Genomic DNA, 19912 nt, shown 5'->3' with positions numbered 1-19912 from the left:
GTTCGAATATGGTATGCTTGATAATCTTTTTTCCCTTCCAATTGTTTTAATTGTTATTTGTTAACATTTTAATTGTCTCTTTGGTGTTTAATTTTTAAATTTTAATTGTTAATTTCTAAAGCAAATTTTAACTTCTGCATTTTTTTTTTTCCATATTTTGCTGAGATATAATTATTTGCATTTTAATTTTTTGATATTTAAAAAAATCACGTTCTATTATTTCACCACAATGTGTTTAAATTTTTTGTCTATTACATTTTGTTTGCTTTTCTTATGGTACTGAAGAATATAAATTTTTATATACATCTCTGTTTAGATTATTAATGTATGGTATACATTTCAACACTGTATAATCAAAAATGGGTTTTGTGCCTTAATTAGTCAATCTTACTGCATGATAAATATTATGTAGAAGGGTTTTGTGCCTTAATTAGTCAATCTTACTGCATGATAAATATTATGTAGAAGTAAATGATGTTTTTTTCTTTTATTAATGATGGAGCTGAAATGATAATATTTTACTCCTTATTTTTATAGCAAAATCCACCCATTCTTCAAAACAATCTTCATCCAAAAATTGAACCTTCTACTTCCAATAATGTAATTATGTCTACTTCCAATAATGTAGTTATGCCTGCTTCCAATAATGTAGTTATGTCTACTTCCAATAATGTAGTTATGTCTACTTCCAATAATGTGGTATCTAGTTTATGTAGCTCAAAGCAAGATGGCTTCAATGGAAGTAAATATGTGAGTATGCCATTTATTTTTCCATCTTGTGACTTTATATGATTTAGTTGTGAACATTTTAAAGTTAAATAGGAATTTAAATTCAGAATTTTTCTTGCAGTTTGTAGTGGGACATAGCTTTAATTGAATACCTGTTGAAATTTGCTTCCTTTTAGGTTCTAAGTTCAATTATTCAAAAATTGTTAATAAAGTTTTTAAATTTATCCTTTAACATGAAAAGTTGTGATCTCATATATTTTTGCATTATACGTAGTTTTGTTTGATCTTCAGGTGGTGCAGCCTTTCCCATTAAAATCATCAAATTATAGGAAAAAGAATTATAGGTTGTTTGAACAACTTTTTAAAGGGTGTGTCCCCCCCCCCCATTTGCTGATAAAATTGACCGAAAATGCTGTTAATCTCATATTCCCTGGTTTGAGAATATATGTTTATAATAAAAATAAATTATCAAGTACTTATATATCATTTGATGCCCATCTCAAATTGTCAGATGTTTGTATATTATTTCAAAAGTAGTTTATATATATTATATGAATTATAGGATGTTTTAAATGATTGATCAGCAGAGTTGAAACAAAAATTTGCTTAAAGCTTTATTTTTTACTTAAATATTATCACCTAAATTTGTATAATGAAGAGGAATAATGACTATTGAAATATATTTTTGGAATGATGATGATTAAATCATATATTGCTGTTCAGTTGTTGTTTTTTTAGTATATTGCAGTTTTGGCATTGAAAATATAAGTTCTTATTATTACTAATTTCTACAAGTCTGCTATAAAAGTTTAGAACCTAGTTGTATAAAATTTATTTTCAGTTGTATCAATTGTAGAGGCTGTAGAAATTTTGGGTAAATAATGAGTAAGCAATTGTTGTGAATAATTTAGTTTTTTAAAGGTTGTCAAAATGTTTGCGGGAAAGAGTACTACATTAAGCCATATTTTAACCATATATCATTAAGTAATAATTTTCTAAAGTTGTTGGGACTGTTTATTTTTGTGAATCATCACTTGATGATTACAGAAATCAGTAACTATTTCCTTTTAATGTCCCAATTCTTTTTATAAGAAATTATCACACAGTATCAGTTTCCGAAATTGCAATGTAAATGGTGTTGAAAAACATAATATAAGAATCCCAAATCAATATTTAAGTTTTCATTGTAGTGTTATAAAGCAGTAGCAGTTTCATTTACAAAATTATCGTAAATGGTTTATACTTTTAAACCAAAATATACTGTGGGAATTACAAACATGATTCTGCAGTTTTTGTATTGAAAAAGAGATGGTATATATATTGTTTGTTTTCTTGTAAAAATTTATTTTCTAGATAAGTATTGTATATTAAACAAATTTATAAAATCTTATTAGCAATTCAAAATAAGGATTTCTGGATAAGTTTTACATAAATCAGAATTAAATAAATGTAAATTATATCATTTGATTTAGCTTGGTATTTTCTTCATTGGATTATTCTTTTTTCTAGGTTAGTAAATTATTCACAGCTCCAACTTTAGCCGCACGAAGAAAAAGAATGCATGAACATATTGAAGATTTGAAGCAGAGTTACCTCACTTATCGCTCAAAAGATATATTTTATTCTAATGGTTAGTAATTTCTTATCTTTTAAGTCATGTGACTCACATATAAGTCATATATGTTTATTATAAATCATATGTTACTAAAATATTTTATAATGCAGTCTAATGCAATAATAAACAAAATGTATTTTTAATTTACTGTTTTACTGTAACACTACAGAAATTCCAAATATTTACTTTCTCTTCCTCCCTGCATGTTGCAATTGAAAAAATCAGATGTTTTATTTATTATAAGTTAATTTTCATACAGATTTTTTTTTTTTTTATTGTTATTCTTGTATCCTATTTATACGTGTTCGTGAACTTTGCATGATTAATTTATCAAAGATATTTTTTTTTGTTTATTACTGAATTATGTTTTAATTTTATGATTTTTTTTTTTTTTTCAAATTCTGTAAAGGTGAGATGACGGGGAATGGACTAGAATTATTTGATCAAGATCTTAGTAAATTCGGTCGTTTTAATTCTGTCCGGCCATTAGCAACTTTAAATTATTCTTCAGATACTTTTGTTGGTTCTAATATAGTATCCAGGTATGCATTTGACATTAAAGAATTCTTTTTATTTGTTATGTAAATGCTTTTTCAAAAGATATATTGATAAATTATAATCAATCGAAATATAGTATTTCTTTTAGTAGCAAATTTATTGTACATTGTACAGTAAGTTTATAATAAGTTGGAACATATGCTCATTTTATGTTTAAAAAAATGGAATTTTCTCAAACTGACCTTTTGAGCCCTGAGGGCAAATTTTAATCATAATATTTTGGAGGGTTTTTTTTTATTTGTGGTAATTGGTTTTAAATTATTAAAACATATTTAAAAATGAATTTCTTGAAAAATTAGTGGTTCCTGTAAGTGATTTGGCCACACAATATAATAAATACAAGCTTATTTTCTTTATCCAATGTGACAAGCAGATGGTTTGCTGGGATTTATAGTTGCTAAAAATTTGAATGAAATATTTTGTATAATTTGGTTTAATAGCATCTTCAACAAAATATTTCTGAACTTTAATCTTTTTTTGGCATATAACTTACTTTAGAAGCTTTACACCATTCTGTTCATATTGCTAAGCATTTCTCTAATTATTTGCCTTTATTTTTATACATTTTTTTAAAGCATGCCTTGAAATCATTTTAATGCACTGAAATATTAACATACAATAAGCCAAATTTTTATTTCTTTGTCATAACAATGGAGAAAGAAAGACAATATAAGATATAGCAAAATTGAAAACAATTTGAGTTTCATTTCAACAATGAAATATATAAGTGTGAAATATACTTTAAACATTTTCTAAAAATTAATTAAAATTAGAAAAAAATTATACTACAAAAAGGATGGTATTAATGAAAAGACATTTTTTGAATCTTAAGATAATGAAAGCATTTTTTTTTTCTGCAATACATTTGAAAATTTAAACTAAAAAAAATTCCAAAATTTAATCTGATTTAAAAATAATTTTTAAAAAAATCTCCAAGATACATATTTTCACTCCCCAAATATATATGTACCAAATTTGGAAGTTCTAGGTCAAAAAATCTGATTGCTGAGTGGCAACACTCAAACATACTGCCATTGAGCTGTATTCTTAGTAGGGATCATTTTGAAATGCATTTCAGTAGATGTGATGCATTTTTTTTAACTTTATCATAACTTGTCTTGTTTAACTTTAATTACAACTAGGATTTAGAAGGATAAAACAATGGAATTCTTTACCTTGCATTAGAATTTCGGAAACTATAGAACATGTACTATTAGTTATATTACTTTTGGTAGTTTTCAAATATAATATAATAATAATATCATTTGTAAATATTATTAAATATATAAATTAAAAATGATTTATTCTTTAATTAAATACATTTAATCTAGAATGTGCTGCTTTTTAAGGTGTAAATGCTTTCATGATGACCGATATGTTTTTGATTCTCGTTTATTTGTCGTAAATCTTGAAAAAATTGGGAATCCTTTTTTAACTTAAGTACTATTTTTTAATTTATTCATTTATTTTAATATATTATTTTCTTTCCTTTTTATTAATATATTATATCCTTATATGTTGCTAAATTGTATTTATATTAGCATTTTATTTGAAATTCTTGCATTTTTGTGTTTTAGGAATTAATAGAAAATTATAATTATACGGTTTTTTACATAATTTTAATTAAAGAAACAATTAAATATGTTTACATATTTCTTGTTGACAATCTATACTATTTTCTAATTTAGAAATGAATGAGAAATATTATTTAATTTACTCATCAGGCAGTTTCTTATCAAGTGTTCTCATGGATGATTTTATTTATTTATATTGCTTGATAAAATATAAATACACATTTTTGAAACCTTCTGTTTGTATTCCACTGTTAATTGTCAATTGTTCCTTATAATAGAGAATATAGGTACATATTATTCTCTATATTTCTATTTTCACTTCAAAGCAATGTCCTAGATATAAATAGTACACTAGAACTAGAACTTAAGACACTAGAACACTAGAACTTAAGTTTGTAACATTAAAATAAAAAGAAACTTTTTTATTCTATCTACAATATTTTTTAAATGTTTTTTTAATCTAAAATTATTAATTGTAATGTTAGTCGTTGAAAATACATTAATGTCTTTAAATACATGGTGTGTAGTACAAGAATATTTCATTTTACATGATGTAATATTTTAAAAATAAAAATATCTAGTAAATTATTTTTAAATAATAAAATTTATATGATTTTGTTGCATATTAAGTTATTAATATGCATAAAGTACTATTTCAATAGAGGATGTGTAAAAAGAAAAAATATATATATATTATTGTTTAATATATATATATATAAATATTCTTCTTGAGATATTTTCAGGTATTTATTTCTTTAAATAAATTCTTAAAAACATATCTATTAAACTGATATAATTTCTGAATTATTTTTTATGCTGTATTTTTTATCTAAGTTTTTTTACGAATATTTTTTATTTATTAATAAGTTTACTAATTCATCAATGTTTTTTTTTTCTTTTTTCAGTATAGAATTTGATAAAGATAATGAATATTTTGCTATAGCTGGAGTAACAAAAAAAATCAAGGTACATGAACATTAAGTATTATTATCAAGTATTATTTTAATATCGAGTATTTTTTTTATCTTATATCAAATATAAGATATTCTGTTTTACTAATACAAAAACTTGTTTGTAATTGTTCAATTAATTTATATATTTGTTTTCAAATTATTTGCTTTCATTCATTGAAATATATATTTCTACATAGGTCTTTGAGTTTGCTTCTGTGATTCGGGATGCCATTGATATGCATTATGCAGTTAATGAAATGACTTGCAATTCAAAAATTAGGTAAAATCAATTATATTGTGATTATCTTTAATTTAGAAATAAAAACTTATATTCTTCATTAAAAAATATTTCTTAACTTGAATGTTTTTTAATGAAAATATTGAAGTATTGAAGATGCCAAATTTATTTATGAAATATATTATTTTGAATTTATTGCTTAGTCAATTGCAATCTAAAACAATATTGTAAATATAATAATTGTTTTAAGATACCTTGTTATATACCATTTATTTTATTTATCAGACTTCTGTGTTATTTTAATCTGTGGATTATTTGTACTGTTCATAAAATAAAAATTGAGATTTTCATGAATTGATTTTAAACTAGTTAATGATTTATTCTTACCTCATTTATAATTAACTTATTTCTAATTATCTGATATATTATTTTAAATTTATTGCTTGATCTTGTTAATTAATCCAAAACAATAATTCTGAATATGATGTTTTGAGATAACTGGTTATATAACAATTATTTTATCAGATTTCTAGGTTATTTGAATCTGTGGATTATTTGTACTATCTATAAAATTAAAGTTGAGATTTTTGAGGATTGATTTTGAACTAGTTAATGGTCTACTCTCTTACATCATTTATAATTAATTTGAAATAAAAAGCTTTACAAAAGAATATTTAATTTAATAATGGATGCATATGTCTTAAAACAAAAATTGAATTTTCATTTCATATATATCATTTCTATTATATTTGGAATTCTAATTTAAGAATTGTGCCCCAAAAAATAATAATCTTATGAATGACATTAAATTAACTTATATATTTAATTTTTATAGTTGCATAAGCTGGAGTTCTTTCCATAAGAATATGCTAGCAAGTAGTGATTATGAAGGCACTGTCACACTATGGGATGCTTTTACGAGTCAAAAGCTAAAAGCGTTTCAGGTAAATATTAAATTTTTATGCTAATATGTATGATGCTCATTGTCTCCCTTTGACATAAAATATGATTTCATTACAGTATATTTTTTATTCCATCTTAAGTTTCTAAAAAAATTTTCTATAGTTTTTTTCCCTGTTTGATAAGTTCTTGATTGCCTACTCCTACTATGATTTAAAAATTCATTGAAACAATTTTTTCTTTCCAATTTTTGCTAAATTTAGGTAATAGAAATTCTTATATGTATACTGAAATGCATTAAATCCAGTTTTTGATGTATTCAAATATCATTCCTATATACAGTGCTAAGTGCTAAATCATAAATTATTTGTAATTATGTTATTTATGCATATGTTTCACTAGCAAAGTATATTTTTCTGAGATCTATTAATATTTTACCCTGAAGAATAATCAGTTTTTATATTTTCAACTATATTGAAACTTTGTTTAGATATTTCTTACTGTTATCAAATATCAGTATAAATTTTATTTGACTCTTTATAAATGCTTAGATTTTCTATTAAAGTATTGATGATTGAAACTTTTTAAATTAGTAAAGTAACTACTTTATAGTAATCTACCAACTGAAGTTTATCTTCTTGATCAGATAATAATAATTCAGATTGTTCTTATCTGAGGAAAAAAAAAATAGCTCTTATATATATATATATATATATATATGGCCTTAAAGTTATTGACAATTTTAAGAAAACTGAATTTTTAAAATTTTCAGGTTTCATACCATGTTTTTTTTTTTTTTTTTTTTTTTAACTGAATTCGTCGACACATATCCATTATCGGATTAGATCAATCTTTAATTTTAAAACTTATAACTGAGATGTAATGCTAAGCAATAGATTAAATCAAATGCTTATAGATTTTTAATCTAATGATCATTTTTCTCTTGTAGGAACATGAAAAGAGATGTTGGAGTGTTGACTTCAATAAGGTGGACACTCATTTAATAGCATCTGGATCGGATGATGCTAAAGGTACAATAATAAGTCTTATTTTTTCTAGTTCATGTGCCTATCTTATGATATTATATAATCCTTTTGTAATTCCATGTGGAAATTTTTTTTCTATTGAATAGATTTTAAATTTTTTGAAGATTTAAAACTTTTTAAGCATTTAAGTATAATAATATTATTAATTGACAAAAGTTTTATAATACCCTTTGAAAATCAAATTGGTTGCATCTTTTTTTGATACACTAAGTAACTGACAAAGTTATCAAATGTTGTAATTTCAATTGTAAATATTAAATCATGAGTGAACTGATTTTGAGGAAGTGTATAAGGATTGTAAAGTTATATGTTGTTGTATTGTCTTTAAGGCAACTTTTTAAAGCATTTAAACATATTTTTTTCAGATTCTTGGCATTGGTTGAATAAACATAGTATATCTTAATTATCAAAAAACAAAAACTCATAATAGGAAAGGACTTATTGAATTAAGTGAATCTGTCTAGTAAGATGCCATTAATATTTTTCTTAAATCTTTCAAGCAGTGAAAATAAGCATAACTTTAGATATTGTGTCAAATATCATAGTATGGTTGTGGTATTGGAAACAGTATATACCTGTTACACAGGATATACTGTTGTATATACCTGTTACACAGTATATACTGTTACAGTTATTTACTTGTTCCTGTCAATAAAGATTTAATGGCATCAAACCTTTTTAAGGCATATTTCCCTAAACAACATCGATATCATTGATAGCTAATAAATTAACTGAACTGGGATATTCTGGAAGATTAAATTCATCTAGTTTAAGAATGAGTATTTTTAGTATTGTTATAATTAAATACTCAGGTGCAAAACAAGGATCACAAAGCTGAGATTTGAAAATAAATATAGCTGTTTGTATTGGTTGTGAATTTTCTAGTGGCTTTCAATCCTCCATTTCTAAGAAATAAATTGGAGTACAAAATATAAATCCCAAGGGGAGGGGATTGATGTTGCAAAGCAACTGCTAGTAGAATTTGTTAAACTGAAAAGAAGTTCAGATAGCATTTTATCAAAAACAGATCTAGAACAATTAATGCATACGTCAGAATGATCTATCGATGCAGTGAGATATAATAAATAGTAAACTTTGTTTGTGCAGTTGTTGTTAATTTGGTTCTTACCACACTTATTTCTCATGTCTTAAAACTCTTGTTAATGCATTTATATCCTCATCTTATTGTTTTCATTTCCTCTGTTCCTGATAAGATAAATTGGAAACATAGAATTGCAACTAATTTCATTGAAGAGACCAGCAGGAGTGTCCCCCTGAAACTTTCTCACATATTCTCTAATAAAGGTTAACCCTTATAAAATTAACATCCTTATAAATCACATCCCACATCCCTTATAAAATTGGGGATCTTGAGTAAATACATGAATGTCTTGCATGTCAAACAGTAGCTACAAAATATTGATCTTTGTTGTGAATCTAGCATTCTTATCTAATCTGTTGTGCAATCAGTGGCAATAAATTAATGCCACTGATATTTTGGCAAGCGGTTAATATGAAAAAAAAATCAAATTTTGTTTTAGATAGGCTTTTTCCCAATCAAGTAAAGCCAAACTTTGACATAGAAATACAGTTATAGTCATAACGCCATATATCAAATTTGATATATTTATTGCATTAATATGCTTATGCAATAACTTAAAAATAAAAGTACACAATTGATAGAAAGTCTATTGAATTTCTTGACATATTTGATTCCAATTTTGATAATCTATACTTTAAATGTTAAATCTGTGTATCAAATTTTATCGATTTAGCTCTCTTCATTTTATAGTTATTGTGTTATATTCAATTAGAGTTCATCCATCTAGCTCAAGGAGTTTTTGAGTGTCACATACTGACTGACAGTCTGGCAAACATTATGCCAAAAAATGCATTTTTTGAACTAAATTAAATTTGTCAAAGTTTCAAGGTTTTTTGACAATTGCAGTATTTTTAATATATTTTGTATACTAGAAAGTAAAAACTCATTAAGTATTATGTGAAAAATGTATTCAAATTTAAAATTTCCTTTTTTTTTTTTTTTTTTTCAATTTCCAGTAAAATTGTGGGCTACTAATATGGAACACTCTTTTGCGACTCTAGAAGCAAAAGCTAATGTATGTTGTGTGAAATTTAATCCTGATAGCCGAAATTATTTAGCTTTTGGTTCTGCAGGTAAGAAACAGTTAATTTTTTAAATCCTTTAAAAATTTTCCTCATTCTGATTCTTAATATAAATTATAATGTAATTCAAAAATAATTCTTTTTGAAACAATAATAAATGGAGAATGGAATTTATTGTAATTATTTTAAAATTGAAAGAATATATTTATTAAAAATCATAATAGTTGATTATTATGGAATATTGTTTTGTGGATTTGCATTCTTCAACTTCTTCAGTTTAGGAATAATTCTAAGTATAAATGCTAGAGAAACTTAATTTGTGTGCTGTGATATTATTTTTTAAATTTGTTATTCTTTTCTTTTGTTTTACTTTTTTAAGTGGTAGATAAAAGTTGAACAGGTCTTGGTATAACCTTTTTTACTGAACTTTTATCCTCTTGGTGTAATGACTTTTAAACTTCCCATTGTTAAAAGGTATAAATAATCAGGGTATTTTAAATCCTGTTTATAAGTTTAATGATTATAAAGTTTTTTAGTAATTTTTGTGTACTGATTTGCAGAATTTTATGATTATTTTCAGACCATTGTGTCCATTATTATGACTTAAGAAATGCATCGCAGTCCGTAGAAGTTTTTAAAGGACACAAGAAAGCAGTTTCTTATGTAAAATTTCTTAATGGCAAAGAAATTGTTTCAGCGTAAGTTTTTTCTGTTTTATTAACTAATTGTATCGCAATATTCAACATGCATAATTTCAAAAAAATAAATAAATAATCTTATTATTCAAACTTTATTTTAATGTACTACTGAAGAATTTTTTTATTGCAGAAATGTTTAAAAATTACTTTCCTATGATCATATTATGTTTAAATACCGTTTAATAATTAAGATAAATGTGCATACGCATCTCTGGAGGCCAGACCATATGACCTAAAGCTACAAACGTGGTCTTGGTGTACATATACTTTAGAGGGTAAAAATGTACTCTTCAAATCAATTTTTTTACTTGAAATTTCAGTTAATTAAAAATTAAGTGAAATTTTAAAGTTTTCTCAGCATTGCTTTCAAAAATATTACAGCAAAAAAATGACTTTTACATCATTGTAAAGTTTTTAAAAAAAAGTATCTTTTCAATAATATAAATAGTAATTATGTGAATTTTCCTAAATTTTAGCAATTTTTTGCTTAATTTCTAACAATATTGCCCTGAAATTCAAATTGTTTTGTCAAATATTTAATTTTATTGTTTCATCATAAAATTAATATTGTATGATATTCTTCCATTGTTGAAAAGTAAAGTTGAAAAATGCTAAATAATAACTGTGTAGTTTACAAGATGTATAAAGTAATGGTGTAATATCATGAAATTCATATAAAAATTACCAAACATTTCACAGTGCTTTCAGTGCTAATACTATTTACCTTACAAATGTTTGTGCTATTTTTCATTTTTTGCTCTTTAATGTTTTAGGTCTACAGATAGCCAATTAAAACTTTGGAATGTGAACAATTCTTACAGTTTAAGATCATTCAAAGGTCATTTAAATGAAAAAAATTTTGTTGGACTTGCAACAGATGGGGATTTTGTTGCATGTGGTAAGTGTGTTTTAAAACAGACATCTGAAAAGTTAAAAGTATGTAATTGTTTCAAATTATATCATTAATCATTAAATCATTGTCTTCAAATAAATTGTGTTTTTTTTTTTTAATTTATAAATGTGTTTAAAAAATAATACCAAAATTAATTTATGTGATAACATAATTTTTCTAATAAAATTTTACAACATATATATTGTGAGTTGTATTTTTTCATTTAATGGGGCATATTAATAAATTAAAGAATAGAAAACATTTAAATGTATTGAAGAAATCAGCTTAAATTCGGCATATTGTGCCAAAAGTTAGTAATTTACTAACATAGTGTATCATTTTTTTCCCTTTAAATTTTGACTTATTTAATATCTAATATCAATGTAATTAATGACTTAAAATGATATATTTGTAATTATGTAATTAAAATATATCTTCTTATTAATCTTAAAATTGCTTGGTACAAATTCAGAGAAATCTATTTTATATTGAGAGAGGACTGTTATCAAAGAAATTCTTCAGAGATGTATTATAAAGTGATGTAAATGTATATGATGAAAAACAGTCAGTTTTGATGAGATTGAAATGTATTTAATCTTTTGACAATATGTCAAAAAATTTTCTTTTAAGTCTTGCTTGTATCATTTGTATGTATATGCTAAATTATTGGTAAATTTGATTTGGAATTGTAGTTCTCATTTTAACCTTCTATGCAAGCATGAGCTACAAATTAAACCTTTGCCAGGAATTCAGATAAAAAAACAAAATAGTAATGTATCATATTTTCTTCCCTATTTGTAAGGGAATCGCCTAGCCTCATGTGCAAAGAGCCATGGTTTTAAGTATCTATGCAATGAAAGAACTACCATGCATATTGCTACATCTATCAAGAGTCAAACATCCTACCATTTGTTAATTTGAAATGTAGGCTAGAGAATCTTTCTTATCATTTGACCACAATTCAAAATTATGAGGTTCTTCTTAAAATAACACTTGTGTAGGCTTTAAAAAAAAACAGAATCTTGATAATATACAATTTAACTAAATGTAAGGAATCCTCCTTAAATAGCAAAATATATTTTTAAAGTACAAAGAAACATTACATGTATTGTAAAATATAACATAATTTGTAAATTGAATATAAGCATACAATTAATTATATATGTATATGCAATTTTCTAAACTTTAATTAATGAATATATTTTAATTTTTATTTTATGAATCATAATTATTTTTTTATATATTTCAGGTAGTGAAAATAATGCATTGTATATATACTTCAAAGGTCTTTCATCTCAAGTTCTCACTTATAAATTTGAAGCCATAAAGAGTATACTTGTAAGAATTTTTTTTAAAATAAAATTTTAGACTAAATCAACCAACTATTTTTAAGTTCTATTTTGTTTTTTATAAAAAGAAAAACATTTTCATTGAAATATAAATGAAAATGCTTATTTGAAATTTTAATATTATTAAATCATCCAGTTGTATAAATGTAAATTCCCTCAGTGGCTTGCCTTCTTTAGACTAATATGGGTATCCCATTCGCAAAGTACCCAGGGATCTTTTCTTTTTGCTTCTTTTGGATGGTATTTGATAGAAGCAACCCATATGTAAAATTTCAAAGCTTCATATTGATGAGGAAAGGGAATTTTTACCCATATATGTAGTATATAGTTAATGGTGGGCTCACAGTGAGGAATAACAAAAATTGTGGAGTTGATGTCGACTGCAAGGTTTGATATCATCTGTGGAGCAATAAGATGGGTTAGAGTTCTGCTAAGCAAAAAGGAAATTTTTACACTACTTCAGCAGTAAGAAATGTTGGCTGAGGTTTGTGGTTTTTCTAGTAATTATATAGGCCCAGTCTACCCACAGAAAAGGACACAAAGGTCTATGAGGATTTGAAAATAACCATATGTAATTCTATGGAAGTAGAAAGTGAATTTAAAGGTTATTATTAACTTTAGTGTAAGATTTCTGTGTAATACAGCACTGAGAGTTTTGGTTGGTGAGAGCCAGTAAATCCAATGTCTAGATAAATATGGAGATTATTATTAAACTTTGTTTAGTGGATTGATTGAGTTAGTTGGAGAAATTGTCAATATAGTTTGGAGAGTTGATTGTGTTAATTAATAAAGAGGGAAAACTGTAACAACTGATTGAGTTAAGTTTTGGGAACATCTTATACAAGGATAAAAAGAAAGATTGGAAACTGATGGGCCGGATCCAACCACAGGAAAGACCCATGTAGATGGGTAAAGTATATTTTTGCCACATATATGAAAAGTGGAAAATTTGTTCTAAACTTTGGTGTGAGTTTTTAGCATGAACGATGTTGAAAGTAATGGGTGGAAATGGCCAGTTTGGTAGTAGCAGTCTTGTGTTTTGAAAGACATGAATTCAACAAAACTTACTTTGATGAGTAGAATGAATTAATTGCAGTTAGTGTGGTGACCAAGCTTCACTACATGATGCTTGTGCTGAAGGCTAACTCTTGTGAACAAAAAAGCAGCTAGCAGAGAAGATGACTTTTGGCACATGATTGTTTCAAATTGGTGTGCCTTTGGGGAAAAGAGAGGGATCCAGCCTCTCCAAAGTCTGTTTTAGTTTGGGAAATTGACTGCCCATGTAGCTGGACAATGAATTAACATAATAGTCAGTTAAAACCCTGTTTAAACAGCTTTGTTCCATAGCAGAAGGGTGGCTGGCTATAACCAAATCTATAAATGTAAAATCATCTTAACAATTTGATATATCTATTATATTACTGTGTGTAGTAGATGTATAATTATTTACTCTGTTATTTAGATTAGTCAAATAATAATAGGAAGCTAATAAAACTTTGTGCACCAGGTTATGAATGTAATACTATATAGTTTAATCATAATACATCACAAATATATTACATTTGTAACAATTTATTATTATTATGCACATATTGCAATGGAAATTTAGGTCAGCTGTCCCTGAAATTCGTAATTGTGGGGAATATTGATATTACAATTTTCTTAACTTAAAATATAATTTATTATAAGGCTTTAATGGATAAGGTTATAATTAATTTTCTTGCTATTTGATGTTAAATTAATTTAAGTATTATAACTTTTTTTGTAACCTCTTTTTCAGGAAAAGGATAAAAAAGAAGAAGATTCAAATGAATTTGTTAGTGCTGTTTGTTGGAGACTGGTAAATATTTCTCATGGTTTATTTTCTGTTTTGTTCTTAAAATATTTATCTTATTCTTGGCAAATCGAAATGCTTAAGTCATCATGAGTTCATAATTGTTTTGTTATGCTTCAAAAATAGCTAAAACTGGCATGCAAAATGTTCTTGCATAAAATTAATTAACATACTGCGTTTTTTTTTGGGGGGGGGGGTTCTACTAAAGAAAGTGACATAAATGAGTAAAATGATAATATCGAAGATTTCTAATACAATAATAATAATTTTTTTGGTTGTGATGCCTATATATGTTTTATAGCAACAATTATGTTGCAAATATTTCATTTACTATAAATTTTGAAATTAAAAAAATCCAGTAATAGCCATTTCAATTTCCTAAATTGTGCATTCTTTCTCTTTTAGGGCTCCAATGTTGTTGTAGCTGCCAATAGTCAAGGAAATATTAAAGTAAGAAATGTTTATGATATATTTACTAAAATTTATTCTTGAAAAATATATTCCTGTTCCTTTTTTTAAAGTTTTAATCAAAAATTTTTATCATGTGAGAACTTGATGTTGTTTTGGATAGGAGGTTTTGGAGCTCGAAATCGCATAGGCAACGAATAAAGCATAAATGGAAATTTTCATCATCTTTTAATCACATATATTTTTTTACTTGCTTTTACCAGTATTGCATTATTATTATGTATGCTTCTTTGACAGCAGAGGCTTTTTTAAAAGATTGACCTAGAACTATGACATCATAGCTGTTATTTTCATAGAATGTAATTTTTTTTTTAAGGAAATTAAATAATTTAATTTTTTTAATATATTTCAAAAAATTTACTCGCGTTTCATAACAGTTTTGATAAAAGTATTTCCTCTTCCCCCTTATGGGTTAAATATCACTTCATTCATTCTTAAGTGGCAAACATTGAAGGATTTGACTGTTCTAAGATTAATCCATTATGAAACTGTTTTATGATCTCAGAAATGAGAAAATAGCAGTTTGTGTTTACAAAAATATTGTTTTCATAAAAATTATATATAAATTAATATGTTTAAAAATTTATTGGTAAACAGTTCATCATTTGCAAATCACATTGCGACGGAAACGCTCGTTATTCAGCTTCCAAACCTGGCATTCCTTTTTGTGAGAACATGATGCTGTTTCGGTTGGGGGGGGGGGCAATGAATATAACATAAATGGCAATTTTCATCCCCCACCCACCCACCCACGGCTGGGAAAAAAGTTTTGGAGCTGTCGTAAACTGGTTAATGACTTAAATCAATTAAGACAAATAATTACTTAAAAAATAATAATATTCTCACATGATAACTTGAAATTTGCAATCGTAGATTTCATTTATTTTATTTTTTTGTTTGAATTCTAAAGTTTTTCTTTTATATATATATTTTTAATGTCACTAAAAATAATTCTTTTTGAAGTTTTTCTTTAATGTAAAAGAACAGATAATGGTAAAATATTTCTTTGAACATTAACTGAATAATATATTTATCTTTTGGGTAATCCTATACTTAAATGCAATTGTTTTTTTACAAATTTTTATGTTTATTATTTCTTTCTCTCTCTTTCTATCGAGTAGAGAGAGACTGAAATTGGAAATCTATATATTGGATGTCTATATATTAATGAATTATGCCAAAAAGTTCTTACTAAATTAGAATAAAATTAGATTATTCTTTTCATAAATTAGAATATTTGTAATTTAGTGAAGCAAGTTTTATTATTATTTATTGTACCAATAAGTTTTGCTAAGAGATTATTGGAGGTAAAAGCTGCTAAAAACGCATTATTTTATAAATAAATGCTAGATAAAAAGGGGTTTTTTTTGTTGTTGTTGTTGAGTCTTGTAAGAATTTGCAACTGTTTAAAAATAGCTGTAACTTTTTTTAAAAATCCTGAGTGATTCAAGAGGAAACATTAAATGTGGTTTTTGATATTATTGTCAATGAATCCAAGCCATGATAATTGGCGAGAGATGCGGGGCAGCTTTGCCATTAAGAATATGAAGCAAAGAAACAAAACAAGAAAAGCAAATTTGTGGCATTTAATGGTTTAGAAAGAAGGTTTTCTATTTCATGAGTGATATTGAAACTAAAGAATTACTTGTGGTTTAAAATAGTTAGTTACCATTATTTCATATCAATAAGTGTGGGAAATCGCATAAATGAGAAGTTAAATGTTTAAAAGTTGATAAGAAATAATTTTATGAATATAGTTAAAATGAAATTATTATAGATATCTTCTGCTCCTTTTTAGATTTTGGAATTGGTATGAAGAAGACGGAACTTGTATAAACTGTATATAATTGTTACATCTGTAAAAAATTATTTTATTCATGATGTGCAGTAATATATATATGGCAGCTATAAATTAATTCCATGGCCATTCTAATTTGTTTCTGCCAAACATAAAATGTATATTGAATTTTTAAAAATATTCTTTTCAAACTGTTGATTATAAACACCAATAAAGATTTATTGTTCTGACTAATGTGTGTCTTATCACGAAAATAATATCTGATATCTGAAGCATTTGTAAAAATTTCGTTTTCATTAGTTCATATAAATTATTAAATTCTGTCTATGGATTTTCTATGAAAAGATTTTAAATTTTGTAGCAAAATAAATTCAAAATGTAAAAATCAGTGGTAATAAATTAAAGACAGTTGTTGTTTAGTTTATATATTATTTTAAACACATGACAAAAATTCAGTTTTAAAATATTATCTTCTGCGCTGCAAGTTTTCCAACTTTAAGTCCAGAATGATTCATGTTGCTGATTTTTAATGTCTTTGATTCTTTGTTATCAAAAACAATGTTAAGTAAATTTATAATTTTACAGGTAATATCACATCTTAGTATGACATCAAAGAATATATTTGAACTGTTTTATTTACAGAGGAATAAAATATATGCTGATTTTTATTTTCAAGATGATATTAAAATTTAATTTTTTGTAAGTTCTGATAGTAAAATTTTCAATATCATTTTATGATCATATAATTTAACTCAATGAAAAAAGCAGAAATTTGTAAGTTTTCTCATTTTTGAAAACCTGATCTCATTGCACTGCTCATCAATATAAATATTTTATTAAATTGTTGTTATATAATAATAATAAAATTTCTAGTTGTAACACTTATTTTTAAAAAAAAAACCAAAATCATTTAATTGATGGCTTCATATAAGGCATTCCTAGATTTACATGGCAAAGTAAGTTAATTCTAAATACTTTTTACACAGTGAGGCTAACATATAAAACCCTAACGTTATTAAATTTTTAAAATGAAATATTATGTACTTTGGTTTAATTTATGAAACAATGCAATTATTTTACTCTAATTAAAAAAAAAAAACTGAGTAATTTCCAATAGTTTTCGAAAACTTTGTAGAAAATTGCAGGAAAGATAATAAATAGATGACTAATGCAGGGTGTCCCAAAATTTCGTGTGCAAACTTGGAGGGGAGGTAGAGAATCTGTTAGGAATCAATCACATAGTAAAGGACAGGTGACGCTGTACGCGACTTTTCCCGGTCGGCTCATGTGGCTTTCTCATTTTAGACGCCGACTGCCTCGCGATAACAAAAATCATTTCACGAATGCGTAGTTGACGGATATGCACTTCATATATGACTTAGCGAATGGTCATCTGCATGATTGTATCGAGAACGATATCGAACAAGGCGCCAACCAAATAACTAAATGTTTGCTTGGGTACATCAAAACCTAACGGATTGTGGATCTTTCCCAGTAAAGATGCAGGAACTATGGCCATCTGTCGTGAACAGCACAAATACCTTTATTGAAAGAGGGAATATGCATGCTGTGGAATGAAATCTCGAGACCTGTGTATGTGCGCTTGCCGCTTCCATAGGATTATCTGTCTGGACATTCTGCACATCGAGGCCTTGCATCCCTTTATTTGCAAAAGGTTTTGTTATTGCAATCGGACGATCACCCATAAAGTGTCGCATTTATACAATGGTTTCTTAATCAAACTGTGATCTTCAAGTAGTTTTTCAGTTATATTCTAAGATGAAGCCACCTTTTCAAGTGAAGGTTTTTTCAATACGCGCACATGCAGGCCGAAGACAACCCGACCACATGACATGACCGCTTCTGTATTAATGTGTGGATGAGTATCGTGGTGGACTGTCTTGTCAGTCTATACCTCATATCACTTCGAATGGACGGTCGTAGATTTCTGATCTTCCTTCAGGATATTTTTCCGGAATTGCTTAAGCTGCCCCAGCACATGTTCAATGCCGAATGTGGTTTCAGCATGATCATTACATTACGCCACATCCATATATGACCATTTGAACCGGACCTTTGTAAACCGTTGGATTTGACGTGATAATCCCTTCGCAGGCACCCAATATCACTCATTTAACTCCTCTGGGCTATTTTCTTCGGGGGAGCATGAAGATCATTGTTCATGACACGCCACTAACTTACAAAATAGGCCTGGTGGCACGAATCAGCATTGCTACAGTTACAATCCGCGGAAATGTTCGCCGATCCATGTCGCATAGCATAATTTCAAACACATCCTATGATGTGAAGAGTACAAATTATACGTAATTTTGTACTCTTTTGTAGTATTATAAAGTGTTTTACACAGCATATTGTAATTTTTATTGTCCTTCATGTGTCTTTATTTATCACATCCTGGTAGTATTTTCGCCCTTTGTGATTATGACTCCTAACAATGTCCTCAACCACCCCTCCAAATTTGTACACGATGTTTTGGGACACCCTGTAAAATATTTTTTTAAATTTTCTTAGAATATAAAAGTTTATAGACTTTGATTAAAATGTACATACATCCTTGGACAAATTTCTTTACTAGCCGATCTGGTTTTTAATACACATAAAAAAAACTAGTAAGACTGTATTAAAAAAAAATAGAGCATCAACTAAAACTTAGTCTAATTTTAATGTACCTAAATAATATGTGATCTATGAAAGAAATGGATCACATATGAGATCTATAAAAGAAGAGTATCTTTTCATATATTCATGTTCAATTGCTATATTTAAAAAATACAGTAAAATTTTTTTTCCTCCTTAAATGGCAAAGAAAGATTACATTGTCTGTGTAATTTTTTGAACAAAAGACATGCTCACTATTGGATTTTGAAACTAAAATAGTGTCAAAATCTGATCAGTTTAAAGAATTTTTTTAATGATGATAAGCAATATTATAGATATTTTTTTAACTGTCACTTTTTCCCCCTCACATATTTAACAAAGCTTGAACCTTCAGGTTTAATTTGAGCTATTTTTATACTGATAGTTATTGAGTCTATTCTCTTTAATCTGATAAATTCTGAAACTGTGTCTAGATTTTACATAAATAATAACACCAAAAGATTGTAATGATATAATC

At 26.3% G+C, this 19912-nt stretch overlaps 1 protein-coding gene across 1 annotated transcript in view; it reads left to right on the top strand.

The window, feature by feature from the left end:
- LOC129969114 (E3 ubiquitin-protein ligase COP1-like) overlaps nt 1–17010 on the top strand; it is a 34535-nt gene extending 17525 nt beyond the window's left edge. The window contains exons 10-23 of the mRNA XM_056083526.1: nt 538–750; nt 2239–2359; nt 2754–2886; nt 5382–5442; nt 5627–5709; nt 6503–6611; nt 7517–7598; nt 9672–9788; nt 10318–10435; nt 11209–11333; nt 12577–12665; nt 14457–14516; nt 14916–14960; nt 16777–17010. Coding sequence (XP_055939501.1) covers nt 538–750; nt 2239–2359; nt 2754–2886; nt 5382–5442; nt 5627–5709; nt 6503–6611; nt 7517–7598; nt 9672–9788; nt 10318–10435; nt 11209–11333; nt 12577–12665; nt 14457–14516; nt 14916–14960; nt 16777–16794 — 1374 coding nt within the window. The 3' untranslated portion in view covers nt 16795–17010. The remainder of the gene's footprint in view (nt 1–537; nt 751–2238; nt 2360–2753; nt 2887–5381; nt 5443–5626; nt 5710–6502; nt 6612–7516; nt 7599–9671; nt 9789–10317; nt 10436–11208; nt 11334–12576; nt 12666–14456; nt 14517–14915; nt 14961–16776) is intronic.
- Nucleotides 17011–19912: the final 2902 nt, after the last annotated feature.

Source organism: Argiope bruennichi, chromosome 5 (assembly GCF_947563725.1).
Source record: "Argiope bruennichi chromosome 5, qqArgBrue1.1, whole genome shotgun sequence".
NCBI classification, from domain to species: Eukaryota; Metazoa; Arthropoda; class Arachnida; order Araneae; family Araneidae; genus Argiope; species Argiope bruennichi.
The sequence above is the reverse complement of the archived record's forward strand: the minus strand, read 5'-3'. Positions and strand labels throughout refer to the sequence as shown.